Source organism: Crocodylus porosus, unplaced genomic scaffold (assembly GCF_001723895.1).
Source record: "Crocodylus porosus isolate Cpor-Errol unplaced genomic scaffold, CroPor_comp1, whole genome shotgun sequence".
Taxonomy (NCBI): domain Eukaryota; kingdom Metazoa; phylum Chordata; order Crocodylia; family Crocodylidae; genus Crocodylus; species Crocodylus porosus.
In genome coordinates, this window is record NW_017728910.1 from 27,517,726 (window position 1) to 27,531,546 (window position 13,821).

General features: G+C 48.0%; 1 protein-coding gene across 1 annotated transcript in view; it reads right to left on the reverse strand.

Annotated features, from left to right (window-relative positions):
- ATP13A5 (ATPase 13A5) overlaps window positions 1-11,720 on the reverse strand; it is a 41,910-nt gene extending 30,190 nt beyond the window's left edge. Inside the window, exons 1-10 of the mRNA XM_019532548.1 lie at window positions 11,658-11,720; window positions 11,211-11,384; window positions 10,874-11,020; window positions 10,597-10,667; window positions 9,573-9,653; window positions 8,707-8,776; window positions 6,360-6,494; window positions 2,755-2,827; window positions 1,927-2,058; window positions 706-876 (exon numbers count right to left, since the gene is read on the reverse strand). Coding sequence (XP_019388093.1) covers window positions 706-876; window positions 1,927-2,058; window positions 2,755-2,827; window positions 6,360-6,494; window positions 8,707-8,776; window positions 9,573-9,653; window positions 10,597-10,667; window positions 10,874-11,020; window positions 11,211-11,384; window positions 11,658-11,720 — 1,117 coding nt within the window. The remainder of the gene's footprint in view (window positions 1-705; window positions 877-1,926; window positions 2,059-2,754; window positions 2,828-6,359; window positions 6,495-8,706; window positions 8,777-9,572; window positions 9,654-10,596; window positions 10,668-10,873; window positions 11,021-11,210; window positions 11,385-11,657) is intronic.
- Window positions 11,721-13,821: the final 2,101 nt, after the last annotated feature.

Sequence of the window (13,821 nt, forward strand, 5' to 3'; positions counted from 1 at the left end):
GATGTGTATCTAGCTGGGGTAATGTAGGCCCAGCACTCTTTCCTGCTTATGCAGGGGGTCGGACTCGATGATCTATTGAGGTCCCTTCCAACCCTAGCATCTATGAATCTAATTAAACTCCAGCTATAGTGAACTTGTAATCTCTCATCTTTCCAGCTACCTGAGCACTAACCCTGGCCTGGTTCAGAGACTGACTGTTGTACAGCAATGCTAGTCTGGTTTATTGAAGCAGTTGCACCAGGTCCAACTCAAGCGTGAATGTAGTACAGGGGTATTTTCTCCTCCTCTCCATGCAGGGCTATGTGGCACACTGGGACTCGCACCAGTGTCTGCGTAAGTAAGGTTATGCCTCTTTGGCTACCCCAGTATAATTCAGACAGGGTAAGATGTGCATGTGCAAAAGCCCACGGATGGTCTGCCAAAGGTGTGTGCAACTCTATTCAAACCGGCCTTCTCTTGCAAGGGTGCCTTTTGGGCAGCCCAGGGAGGCCAGAGGCCCATGACATGTGAACCTCTTCCCTTGGGAATCCACCTGAGACCCACCAACATGTTTCTTGGCCTTCAGACGGGAGGGGATCATTTCTAGGCACTATTCACCTGGGCTGGATATATGAGCCATAGACATAGAAATAATTGCTTTAGCATCATGCCTTCTCCTTACACAACACATGCATACACCCACAAAGTGCAAGGCAAAATAACTACCGGTCTGCAGCACCACCGCTCTCGCTGGCCCTCTGCCGCTCGGCTTGGTTTGTATGATCTCGGTTCCACAGAAGAGGACGTGTCTTCGGTAATCCTCCACACTGTGGGTTTTCCAGGGCATCGTGTTTTCCGCATGGGGCAATGCTGTTTTAGTGACGGGAATGCTTTCACCTAAAGACCGTTTGGGACAAACGCGGGGAGAATGCACTTGAGCATCTCTCGGGTGCTGCGCAGCCCTTCTCAGCGGCTTCCAGCTACTTCACCCCCCCAGTTCTTGCCATCTACATCAAGTCTTTTAAACAAATAATAATAATTAAAAGGGAGCTAGAAGAGTGGGGGCCAACGTTTTTGGCAGGCACGTCGCTGGGTAAACCCAGCCGCCTCCCCAATGTTACTCTCACCCCTTTTGCTCTGCTCTCTGCTGCCTGCCCTGTCTGCTGCTGTTCTTCATCCTCCAGTGTGGATTTGCCCCATCCCACACAGAGAAGTGATGGTACCCCGAGTGAAAACCATTAGTAGCTGTGGTTGTACCCTCAGGGTACACCAGACACCCCCGAGCAGCTCTCTATCTAAAGCAGCGGTTTGCAACCTTTTTTGGACTCGGGGCACCGCTCATAGGGACACCTCCATCACTTCTGTGAACAAAGTGGCACCCATTGCAAAAATGAGTGTATATAGTACAGTGCTTATAGCCTTGCAGAGGGATGGGGCACTGGGGGTGGGGATTGGCCATGCAGGGGCACGCCTGAGCCTGCACTTATCTGCTTCTCTCCTTGCACCTTTGGGCACCCTGCAAAGGATCTACTGGCACCCCAGGGTGCCTCTATACCCTGGCTGAGAGTTGCTGCCTTAAAGGCTTGAGTCAAACTTCATCTTTAGTTTGTGTCTGTGAGAGACATTGCCCTCTGCTGTCCGCATGCATGTGTCATTGCCTGCACATTAAGAAAAAACTCCATCTATTCAATGTATTTGCACCGTGGTTGTGTTTTTCTCTTCCTGAGATGGCATTAAACAGACTTGTTTTCATTTTTAATAAGAAACTGGCTTACGCTACACAAGGGAAATGATCCAAAGCCCCTCTCAGGGAGACTTTGACTTATTCTAGTTATAGCAAACCCACGGTCTGCAATCAGAACAGCTAGAGAAGTGTCTGCAAAGATGGACAGAAACAGAGGAGAGAGCTTCACGGAGACAACGGGGAATCCAAACCCACGGCTGTACCTGTGAGCATGCCTTCATTGACAATACAGCCTCCGTCGATCAGGACGGCATCACATGGCAAAGAAAGCTTCTTTCCTTCTAAAACAAGAACGTCTCCGGGGACTAAAAAGTGAGACTCCAGAGTTTTGCAACCTAGGGTCAAACCAAATGAAGTGAGCTTTCACTTATACCCCAGCGAGGAGCACTAGAAATGTTTTAAGGCAAACTTTTGCAAAACAACTTCTCTGCACTATTGCATGGTTTTCAGACTCATTCTTGCAGACTGGGACAAGACTAAAAGAAGTCGCTTGTCTACCTGCCAACCTCCAAGTGATGTTCTGGGGCATAATTAGGTACTTTCTGTAAGGTGTTTTGAACAAGAAAATCTATCTAAGGTCCTAGCAATCTGGACTCGTAGTAGAGATGATATCTTGCAAAAAAATTTCTTTTTAAGGTCCTGAAGTTCTTGTGTTTTAAATGACTCTCACAGCCCTGGCGTCTGAGCCCCTTGCAATTTCTAACGCACGGGCTCTCACAAGTGCCTTGGAGGTAGGGAGTGCGATTCACCCTGCATGAGAAATGCCCGAGGTCCCAGAGGCAGACCGTAGCCAAACGGGAAACTAAGCCCAGGTTTCTAAAGCCCCACGGCTGGCATCCTGGACACTGTATTATGCTGTTATTTTGTCCAAGTTGACCTTCACCCTGAAACAGGTTGCTGGGGGTCATCTGCTTATGAGTTCGGAGAAGTCTCCCGCACAAGTCAGAGAGAGCGGTGTAATTCCCAGCGCAGTTCGACCCCTCGCGCGATTAGAAGGACAGGGGAAGGATGCCGAGCTGGACATCGCTCACCTTCATCTTTTGTGAACGCTTTCACCTGGACTCGGTTGTGTTCCTCCACCAGGTTGTGCAGCTTGACCGATTGCTGTTGACCAGGAAGCAAATGCACTGTTGAAATACTCATGCGCGCATTAAGGAATGCATTACAATTCAGCGACTGGGATAAGCTTTCCAGTTCAGACATTGAACTTAATTGCATTAGCAGTGGTTGGATTCATTACTGCTTGTGTTTTCATTACCAGGGGAATGTGTTCAGAGTATTTGCCTGGGTGAACAGGCGGAGCAGGCTGGATGGTATGTGGCAGATCTCACCTCTGCTTTATACCTTTTGTCAATCTGTTGACTTCAATAGATTTATCTCCTGCTTTACAGCAGTGTAAGGAAACATGCAGCCTCTCTCTCTATCTCTCTTTTTTTGTAATGACATTTCCAATCCTTTTTAACAGTGATTTTTTGTTTTGTTTTGTTTTCCCTATGCTGATCCACATTTATCCTTACCAGAAGGATGAAATAAAACTTGAGTTATAATTATTCACTTATTACCGGGATTACCATTGCAAAAACCAAACCAAACCAAACAAACACCAGATCTTACAACATTTTATCTTAGCTAATGGTTTCTACATGTCATGTTTAATCCCATTTTAGAAATCTGCATATCCTGAGCTATACAGTGAGGTGAACTGCCACACACTGACTGGTCTACATCATTGCACAGGAACACAGAGGGCATGTGTCATTTTAATTGCAAAATATAATCCCAGGTGTGGACTTCTTCGAAGTGTTGTTATGCAGAAATCAAACCAGTTGGAAGAGTACCAGGAAGCTCCAAGTACTGTCATCCTTCATGCCAAAAACACTACCCAGGTAGGAGCCTTGCCCAAGAAAACTGAAGAGGCCATTCTTTCCACATTCGTTACAGGCTGATAACCCAGATGATTACGCTGATTAAAAAGCCAGGTCTCTTAAAGGGACAGGAGTACACATTTGGTTGTGGGAAGGCGTCTGTCATGTAGACACAGCCCAAAGGTCTGTTGACCAGGACTCAGAGGTATGTGATGATTAGCCATCACGGCAGTGCTGGCAAACCCTCGCTCCCTCCCGTTGCTGGCCTAGGTAGAGGGTGGAGCAGGAGTGGCAGGAGCTATCGGGTGCCAGTCCAGCTTGGCCAGGAAAGGACTATTGCTTTCCCATGGTTTATACCAGAGCCCTTTTCTGTCCCTCCAAGCTGAGCTCCTGGTTCACAGCAGTAATTCTTGTTCTTACTCTAAGTGCATGGCCGCGCATTTTGTATCCGTGAATTTAATCCTGCTTCTATCACTCCCATCCTCAAAGATTTTCTGTTCTTCCTGTAAGATACTCCGATCCTCTTCTGTATTAAATATGCCTACCAACAGTGTCACTATTAAAAATCCATGCTGCAAGATTTGCAAATTCACTTGCCGTTCTTTAGTCATTTCAGATAGAGATTACTGGATTTTCCCTATTTGCATATATTAAGCTTTTGCATTTTTGCTACCACCTCATCGTTTCATAGTTGGTCGGATCGGAAGAGACCTGAGCAGATCTTCAAGTCCGACCCCCCGCCATGGCAGGAAAGAGTACTGGGGTCAAAAGACCCTGGCAAGGTGTTCATCCAGCCTCCTCTTAAAGCCCCCCAGGGTAGGAGCCAGCACCACTTCTCTTGGAAGTTGGGTCCAGACCCTAGCCGCCCTGACCGTGACATTGCGCCTCCTGTTGTCTGGTCTAAATCTCCCCTCTGCCAGCTCATGACCGTTATTCCTGGTCACTCCTGGCAGTGCTCGGGGGAACAGGGACTCCCCCAGCGCCTGCTGGTCCCCCCTGACTAGTTGTAACAGGCCACTAGATCCCCCTCGGCCTTCTCTTGTGGAGGCTGAACAGGTTCAGGTCCCATCGCTCTCCTCGTAGGGCCTGCCCTGCTGCCCCCGACCATGCGAGTGGCCTCCTCTGGACCCTCTCCATGCTGGCCGCATCCCTCCTGAAGTGCGGCGCCCAGACCTGGACGCAGTACTCCAACTGCAGCCTGACCAGTGCCGCATAGAGGGGGGGATCACCTCCCTGGACCTGCTCGAGATGCATCTGTGGATGCACGCCAAGGTGCGGTCGGCCTTCCTGACCGCGTCCCCACACTGCCGGCCCTTGTTCATCCTGGCATCAGTGATGACCCCAAGATCCTTTTCTGCCTCTGCGCTGACAAGAGGGGAGTTCCCTAACCTGTAGGTATGGTGCCAGTTGTTCCTCCCCAGGTGCAGCACCTTGCACTTGTCGGTGTTGAGTCGCATCCTAATCTCATCCACCCACCCCTGTAACCTGTTAGGGCCGATTGCAGCCTATTCCTTCCTTCTAGCGTGCCCACGTCCCCCCACATCTCAGTGTCATCAGCAGATTTGAGCAGGTGCTTTTTACCCCCTCATCCAAGTCCCTGATGAAGATGTTGAACAGTGCGGGCCCGAGCACCGAGCCCTGGGGGACCCCACTGCCCACGTCCCTCCGGGTCGAACACGACCCGTCCACCACCCCGCTCTGGGTGCGGCCCTCCTGCCAATCGGCGACACATCTGACTGTGCGGGGGTCGACACCACAGCCCTCAGTTTCTTAATGAGAACAGGGTGAGAGACAGTGTCGAAGGCCTCCCGAAAGTCCAGGAAGACGATGCCCACTGCTCCCCCTGCGTCCAAGGATTTGGTGACCTGGTCGTAGACGGCACCAGGTTGGTCTGACAGGACCTGCCGCTGATGAACCCGTGTTGGTTGCCCCTGAGCATCATCTCCCCCCGGCCCCTCGGGGACATGCGCCAGGATAACTCCCTCAAACAGCTTGCCCAGGATCGAGGTAAGACTAACTGGCCTATAGTTTCCCGGTTCCTCCTTCATCCCTTTTTTGAAGGTGGGGGACACGTTGGCCTCTTCCAGTCCTCCGGCCCCACACCAGAGCCCCACGAGTGCTCGTACAGCCGTGCCGGGGGTCCCGCAATGACCGCAGCCAATTCCCCCAGCGCTCGGGGGTGGAAATCGTCCGGACCTCAGTTATGGTAATTTAATTTATAAGCCCTCTTTCCTATTCATCATCCTGCCTTTGTTCCCATGTTCACTGCCACTGTTCTTACTGAAAGCTGAGCCAAAGTATTCATTTATTTTTGGGGCCGTGCCTAGATTCCCACCGATCGCGACTCCCTCCTCTCTGCTGAGTGTCTCCAGGTCTTGTATTGCTCACCTGAGCTTGGTCCTCTGATGTATACATGCCCTTAGAGACTCTGCCCAGGTCAGGCCTGAGAGTTAAAAGCAATTATCATATTCTTTTTTATGTTAACACCTGTCGTTCCATTCATTTTAATTTCCCTACAAGACCAAAGCCCTCTCGAACTCTGGAGAAATGCAGGCTCGATCCAGAATTCATGATTTGAAGTCTATCCCTGTAAGGTAGTGATAAAGCCAAGAAAGCAACTTGCATCTCTGCTGCACTAGGGAATTGCCAACGCTACCAATAACTGGCTGGACGTGGTGCAGAAATGGCTCCTAAGTCTGTGTCTCTTAGCAATAAACGTATTATGGTTCCCTGAACTAGGAAAATAACCACCATAAATAAGCACAGCTTACCTGTCTGAGGTCAAACACCGTTAAGCTAATGGAAATGATTGACAGGATTATGATAGCCACGGAATACTCCACGTAACCCTGGGTTATCCAGAGAGTCAGGGTGAAGGCTTGAAAGACGTAAAAGGGATTCAAAATCTGAAAACACAAAGGTACCGCAGAGTCACAAGAAATCGGGGGATGGAAATTAAAATGATTGAGTAAATGCAATGAAATTGTCAGCACAAACAAAGGGTGGTGATGCTTGTTCCAAGCCAATGCTCTCCCACGAGGGTTCAAGGAACTGACTTTGATTCAAATGGCTGAGACAGGGGCCAATCTCAGGTTTGTTATAAATACAGGCTGTTGCAATCCAGTGGCTGCGCGGTGGCTGCAAGGACGTATCTGAATTGCACCGGTCGTCTCTAGCTGCCCACGTCCCCGACTAGACGCTCTCAGTCTTAGAAGTGGTGTCAGGCAAGAAGCAATGTCTCCATGTGGATAAAAAACTGAGCTAGTATAACTTTCCTCATTCTTTGGGGTTTGATGCATTATGATGGTTCATTAGATATTTACAAGGAAAAGGAAAATCAAGGAGAAGAAACCAATAGGTTCCTATTAAAATTAGCCCTCAAAAGCTGCAGAGTTTAGTAGAAAATGAAAACTTTATAGAAAGGTGCCTACTTTCATTTATTTATTTATTACTATTAAATTTGACCTGACTCTGGAGGGTTTGATTATTTTTCCTCTCCATTATACTAATTGTTCAGCTTTAAGCAACCCAAGGACTTCAGAGCATCATCCTGTAATGGAAAATCACATTGCTCAAGTCAGATTCTGCCGTTGCCTACACCTGCACCGTTCTGGTAAAGTCCATGGCTGGGGTACCTGAGCACATGTCATTTGATGCTGCCACCTTGGCTGTCCTAGCATCCAGATCACTGGATGCAGAAATTAAGCAAACCTTTTTTCAGAAACTTGTCCAGACCATTTCTGATCAAACAGCAAGTGCAAAGCCCTCTCCTACAGTGCTGATATCACCAAACCATTGAAGGCAATGAGAGTTTTGCCTGTATGGAGACCAGAACTGAATGAATAATTTTTATGACAAATAGATCCTCCAAGAGAAATTATTGAAACATAATTTTGCAATATTTATCCAGGTTGCTTTAAAAACAAACGAAAGGGAACTAAAGGAAGATGAATACTTGGGCAATACCGCACTCTCCTGACCAATCTATCACCAAGAGCACCCTATTATGATATTTCCCCAATTAGGATTCATAGTAGAGATGATATCTTTTATTAAACCAACAAGATTTTTGCAAAAATTTTCTTTAATTGAACAAAAATTTTTTTTTATTTTTTTTTTATTTATTTATTTTGCAAAAATCTTATTGGACTAATGAAAGATATCAACTCTACTACAAGTCCTGATTGCCTTTTCTTCAAGATCAATACAGCTACAACCTGGCTGCCTGATATTTCCCCATGCACTGAAACTGAAGTGCTGCAGTGAACTGCTCTGGGCCCAGGTATTAACGTTCAGACACAGGGCAGCAGCCTGGGAAGAAAGTGCATTTATAAAGTGCTTTTCTGAGGGCCCTGGCTTGGGCAACGTCTCACAGGGACACTGAAAAAGGGTGGGATATCAATCCCAACCAATTTCAGGAGAGTTACAGCTTTCTATGCTTTTTTCTGAGGGTATTTTATGCATTCGATATAGGGTATTAAAATGCACAGACCAAGTAATAGCTTGGATCCTTTTCATGCGTAGAGTAGTGTGGTCTTTATCCCGTTTGAAATACTTTGGTACATTGTAGAAATGCATTTGCCTAGCTAGATGACAGTGCATGGTGTACAAACGTGGTTCTGTTCACAGTTTACCAAAATCATCCTCCATCCTCCACAAATAAAAGCACATGTCCCTGCTGTGCTCCCCACTCCCCCTCATTTTTCAACACCCACGTTGGAGAAGGAGGTCTTGCAGAGTGTGGACTTCATTATGCATGCATTTAAAACAATTCTGCTTTCAGACAGTGCTTTGTATCCTGAATGTGTGTTACTAAATTATAACAGATGCACACTGCAATTCCTTTACTCAGAATTTAAATATAGTCACTTGAACTGAACACCTACCACCAATTAGCAGGACACTGCAAGACTACAGTGTAGTTTAGGATACTGACTTGAATATATTGTCTCTGATTTAAATGGCAAGGGGAATTTATGGAGCCAAACTATCCAAAAGGGGCTAGGAGATGATTGATAGCCAAACCTTTCATCCTTCACAACTGTTGAATTCCCAGGTGACAAGACTGAGCTTTTTCTTCAGGCGACAACAAAACATAAAAAAGTGGATGCAGCTCACCTCTTTAAAAAGTAATTTCCAGATAGGGCGGATTTCAATTTCAATGGCATTGGGGCCACACACTAGCCTCCTGTAAGAGATCATGAATCGATTGATATCTCAGAAACAAAGTTCAGGGATTTGCTCGTGGTTCCTCTAGCTCTTGCCTGTTGGGTAACTAAAAAGTCACACAGACAGCTGTGCATTCAAGCAATGGTAAACCTGATATCTAAAAAGTAGCCTCAAGAACACAGATGCCTGGCTGAACGGGATGGAAGTTTATCAATAAGCCTTCAATTTTGAGGACAAAGTACACCGAGCGCAATTTTCTCATGTCCCATTCATGCACATCTGGAGGTCTTCGCTGCAGCACTAAATCTTGCAGCCTAGCAGTAAGTGGCCACACTTCCTCGCTCCATGTCTGCTACCAGACTGGCCGTGTGTGTCCACAGAGCTCGTGGTTCAGAGCCAAGAGCAGAAACTTTGCAGCGGCCTGCTTCTCCACAGGAACTGTCTATGCTGATCGGTCTATAATGTCCTCCATCTTAATATTGCTTTCTGACCCTGAAAAACCCATCTGTTCCCTGAAATGAGAGTTGCTGCAGTAGTACTAAGGGTTTGTTACAGGAGAAAATGTGACCCAGTGATCATACCAGTGCAAACCCTGACTAGAGCTGCATTTCTTGATATTTCTTGGTGCCCATTTTGAGTCCAGAGCAAGTTAGAGGAGTTTCCCAATATTTCCATTAGTACAACTGAGAATAAAGTGTAAGTTCCACTCATTTTGCACACCTGCCAATGCTATTTGTGCACTACACACAACTGGGGTAAACCACTTGTGCTCATTTGTGATAATGACCAAGCAGGAGAGGAGACAGAGTCTGTACCTGATATTCTGTTCTTCCCTTGTCAGCCCAGCTCCAAACTTCTGATGCACGTCATAACATGAGTTGCTGTCCTCCAGTGACCTAGGATAATCATGAGAAAGCTCAGTAATGAGGTTCTAAAAGAATCACAGAATCCTAGAAAACAAAGGTTGCAGGGACCTCAGGAAGTTGCATCTAATCCAAACCCCAACTCAAAGCAGGACCAGCCCCAACTGCATCATCCCAGCCAAGGCTTTGTCTATCTGGGTCTTCAAAACCTCCAAGGATGGAGACTCCTCCACCTCTCTGGGGAGCCTGTTCCAGTGCTTTACTACCCTCCTAGTGAGAGTTTTTCTTAATATCCAACCTCAACTTCCCTTGCTGCAACCTGAGCCTATTGCTCCTTGTCCTGTCATCTGCCCCCACCGAGACCAGCCCAGCTCCCTCCTCTTTGCAGCCCCCCGGCAGGGAGGTGAAGGCTGCCATTCAGTCCCCCTCAGTCTTCTCTTCTCCCAGCTAAATAAGCCCAGTTTCACAGATTTCATAGACATTAAGGCTGGAAGGGACCTTGCAAGATCATCAGGTCCAGCCCCCTGCCCAAGGGGCAGGATGTTAGCTGGGGTCAGATCACCCCAGCAAGGTAAGCATCCGTGCATTTCTTAAAGATATCCAGGGTAGGGGCTTGCACCACTTGTGGGGGGGAGTCTATTCCAGACTCTGGAGACTCAGGTGGTAAAGAAGTTTTTTCTTGTGTCCAGTCCAAACCAGTCCTCCAGTTTGTAACTGTCACGCCTTGTCTTCCCTTGGCGTGCCCTGGTGAACAGGCGTTCTCCCAGTTCCGGATGCACGTGCCTTATATACATATACATATACACACACACACACACACACACACACACACACACGTATTCATCTTCTCTCCACCTCTCCTCACAAGCCATGTGTCTCAGCCCCCAAACCATTTTTGTTGCCCTCCACTAGACCCTCTCCAATAAAAGGGACTTTATTGGCACCACAAATGCTGCAACCAGCAGATAAAACTCACCCGACTTTGTGGAACTGTTTTGCAGAAATATCCCAAATATACCGGATCTTCTGCACCTGGATGCACCTCACCTGCAGGATCAAATGGCACAGATGCCATTAAGAGGAACTAACTTTGTTATATTATGGGGCCTCTTGGTGTGAATAGATGGGCATATCCCATTAGCATGGGAGTCACAGAAGGATACTGAGGTTGTAGACCCCTTAGAGCCTTTCACTTGCCTCATCTTGTGCCTTATCATCACCACTTCAGCTCTCCAACCTTAAAAATGACTTACTTTTAACTCTGGCTTCATGATGGCTCTATTTATACTAGAATCCTTGTCAGCAATAAGGAGACCATCTGGTTTATCACTAACTGATAGTGTCAATGTGCTCAAGTCAATCCAGGTCACCTTCTTTCTGGTGTATCTTTGAAATTCATCCTAGAGAAATAAAGCAAAGATCAGAGGATTTCTAGGCTTCTGTGTAAAGCAATAGCAGATTGGCAGTGCTATGGAAGGAAATTACTCTTTCACAGGGGTAAAACAGGACAAGCAGTTTCATATCTCAAAGTTAAGCGGCCGTGACAAGACGTGCGCGCCAAGGTAGACCCCGAAGCGTGCGTGCACCTACTGTTGTTCGAAGCAGGACGAGATCCGCTTCTTGCAAACTACACGGAGCGCAGTTTGCCCACACATCCCACGCTGGTTTCCAGTAAAAGAGAAGCAGAAGGACCCCGCAGGACAAGATGTACCCAACAATGCACAGGGCTTTCCGGGAACATTGGGTTTTGTAGCCAAATATCTCCTGTGGATCAAAGAGGAGGCATTGCTATTATTTGACTGTGAGACTTATTTTTAAGGGCAGCTTGAACATTATTTGAGAAGTATTTCTGGCTAATAAGCTCCTTTGTGTTCGCTCTGAGAGATCAGACGGTCTCTGAACTGGTACATCATTAAAAATGAGACAAATCGGATATCAAAGCCACCCAGAGAAGGCAGTAATAGATCTTGTTACCAGAGGGAGAAGCGTCGTAGTGGCTACTCTGAACCAGCCATCCAGTTACCTTAGAAGGATTACCTTGAGTCTACAGTTTTCTCTGCCATAGTCCAGCTGATCTACCACAGCAACACTTAAATCCATCTAAGTCCCCTGCAGTTTTATAGCTGTGCTTCAATCAACAGCGGTGTGTACTTATACCAGAACTCGGTGCGGTTCAGCAGATTCTGCCTTGCAAACCAGGAAATCCCCTAAGAGTGGATGAATGTTGAAAGCTGCTTTGTGATTTAGTGACAGCCTCCCGGCATGTGCAACCTTATAGTATATGGACACTGCTTAAATAATTAAAGACACAATCCTGTTTCTAAATTCCCATAGTTTTACCTTGATTGTTCCCAGTACATTGTTCATTTCTAGTCACTCATTTTCTTCCCTGGTTTGTTTTCTGCTTTCTTAAGCTGGATTTTTGTTCTTTGTGCTTAGTGCTATTCTATTTAATTTTAAAAGTGTTTGTTCAGACACAAACTGCAGCTATGAATCCACCTGCTTCTTTTCCACCAGCACCTTGCAGGTGTCTCTCCACAATACTTGCAATAACCCAGTGCCTGTGCTGTAGCTAGGAGCGCTGATACTACAGGCCTCCCTTGCACTCGGGACCCCTGCATGCAAGTCCCATCCCAATTCCCCGTCACCATAAATGGTGTAGCTGAGATCCTTGCATTCAGAGGCATTTGAGACTCTTGCAGGGCTGAGTCTGCCCGCCGTGCAAGGGGCAAACCGTCACCCTCCAACTGCGCGGGAGTCCATTCAAGGTGGAGAAGAAAGTATTACCTGGCACAGTGATGCCCAGCCCTGGATCAGGTTACTAAAGACTTCGAGGGGAAGGAGATCTGCTGGTTCACAAAGCACCCAGCTGCATTTCCCCAGCTCTTGCCAAACCTGGGCTCCGTCCACGCTGTCCCTTAGAGACCATCCCAGGGCTGTGCCAACGGTTGGTTTTTGTCATCTCCCTCCTCCTCTTTCTCCCCGGACACTTTCTCTCCCTCCTTCCTGCTTTGCTGCTCTGCCCTGTCCTGCTCAGACCTGTGCGTCTTCCCCGCAAGCGCATCGCCCCGCCGCCAGCCTTGCCTTCTCCTCCGAGCGCCCCGACGCTCTCCGCACCCCCCGCCCGTCCCTCGCCCACCGCGCCCCATCCGCACCCCTGCAACGTCCCGCATCTCCCGTCGTGGCGGCTCGCTCGCCCCCGCCTGCTATGGAGAGACGCCCCCGCTCGCCGAGCCCAGACCTGGCTTCGTTCTCCTGTCCTCCATCAAGTCCCACCCAAGCCTTGTCCCCTGAAGAGAAAAACAGAGAAGCAGAAAACTGGACTGTCCTCTATGATGACCACCCTACTCATGCCCATGCTGCTCGCTTGGAGAGGGAGGGGGCTGGCACAGCAGCTGGGGCTGTCTGCCCGCTGCCCGCCACGCTCCACCATGCCCAGAGCCTGGGCGGCCTGCAGGAGGAAAAAGGAATTGGGACTCATGGCAGACCAACTAGATTATTGCAAAAAAAAAATTTGCAAAAAAATGTCTTTAATTGCAAGCTTTCGAGTCTTGCTTCCTATGGGCTGGTTCAAAAATTCTGCAAAAAGTTCATATTCTCTGTAAAATGCTGTCGGGTTTTGTACAGTGGAAAGGTCAAGATACTGCTGTTTCCATCCATCTGCCTGCAACGTGACGGTGTGAAGCTGTCACGCTTTCTCAAATGCTGCAAGGTGTTTATTTGTGGACTTCATAGATCATAGATTTCATAGACATCAGGGCTGGAAGGGACCTCGGGAGATCATCGAGTCCAGCCCCCCGCCCAAAGGGCAGGAAGTCAGCTGGGGTTATAGGATCCCAGCAAGATAAGCATCCAATTTACTCTTGAAGGTGCTCAATGTAGGTGCTTGAACCACCTCCGCTGGCAGACTGTTCCAGACCTTGGGGGCTCGGACAGGAAAGAAATTCTTCCTTATGTCCAGCCTGAAGCGGTCTTGCAGGAGTTTGTGACCGTTCGACCTCGTCATCCCTTGGGGCGCTCTGGTGAACAGACGTTCCCCCAGATCCCGGTAGTCACCCCTGATAAACTTGTAGGTGGCCATCAGATCACCCCTGAGCCTGCGCTTTTCCAGGCTAAAGAGCCCCATGGCTCTCAGCCTGTCATCGTAAGGTCTGTTTTCCTGACCTCTGCTCATGCGCGTGGCTCTCCTCTGTAGCATTCA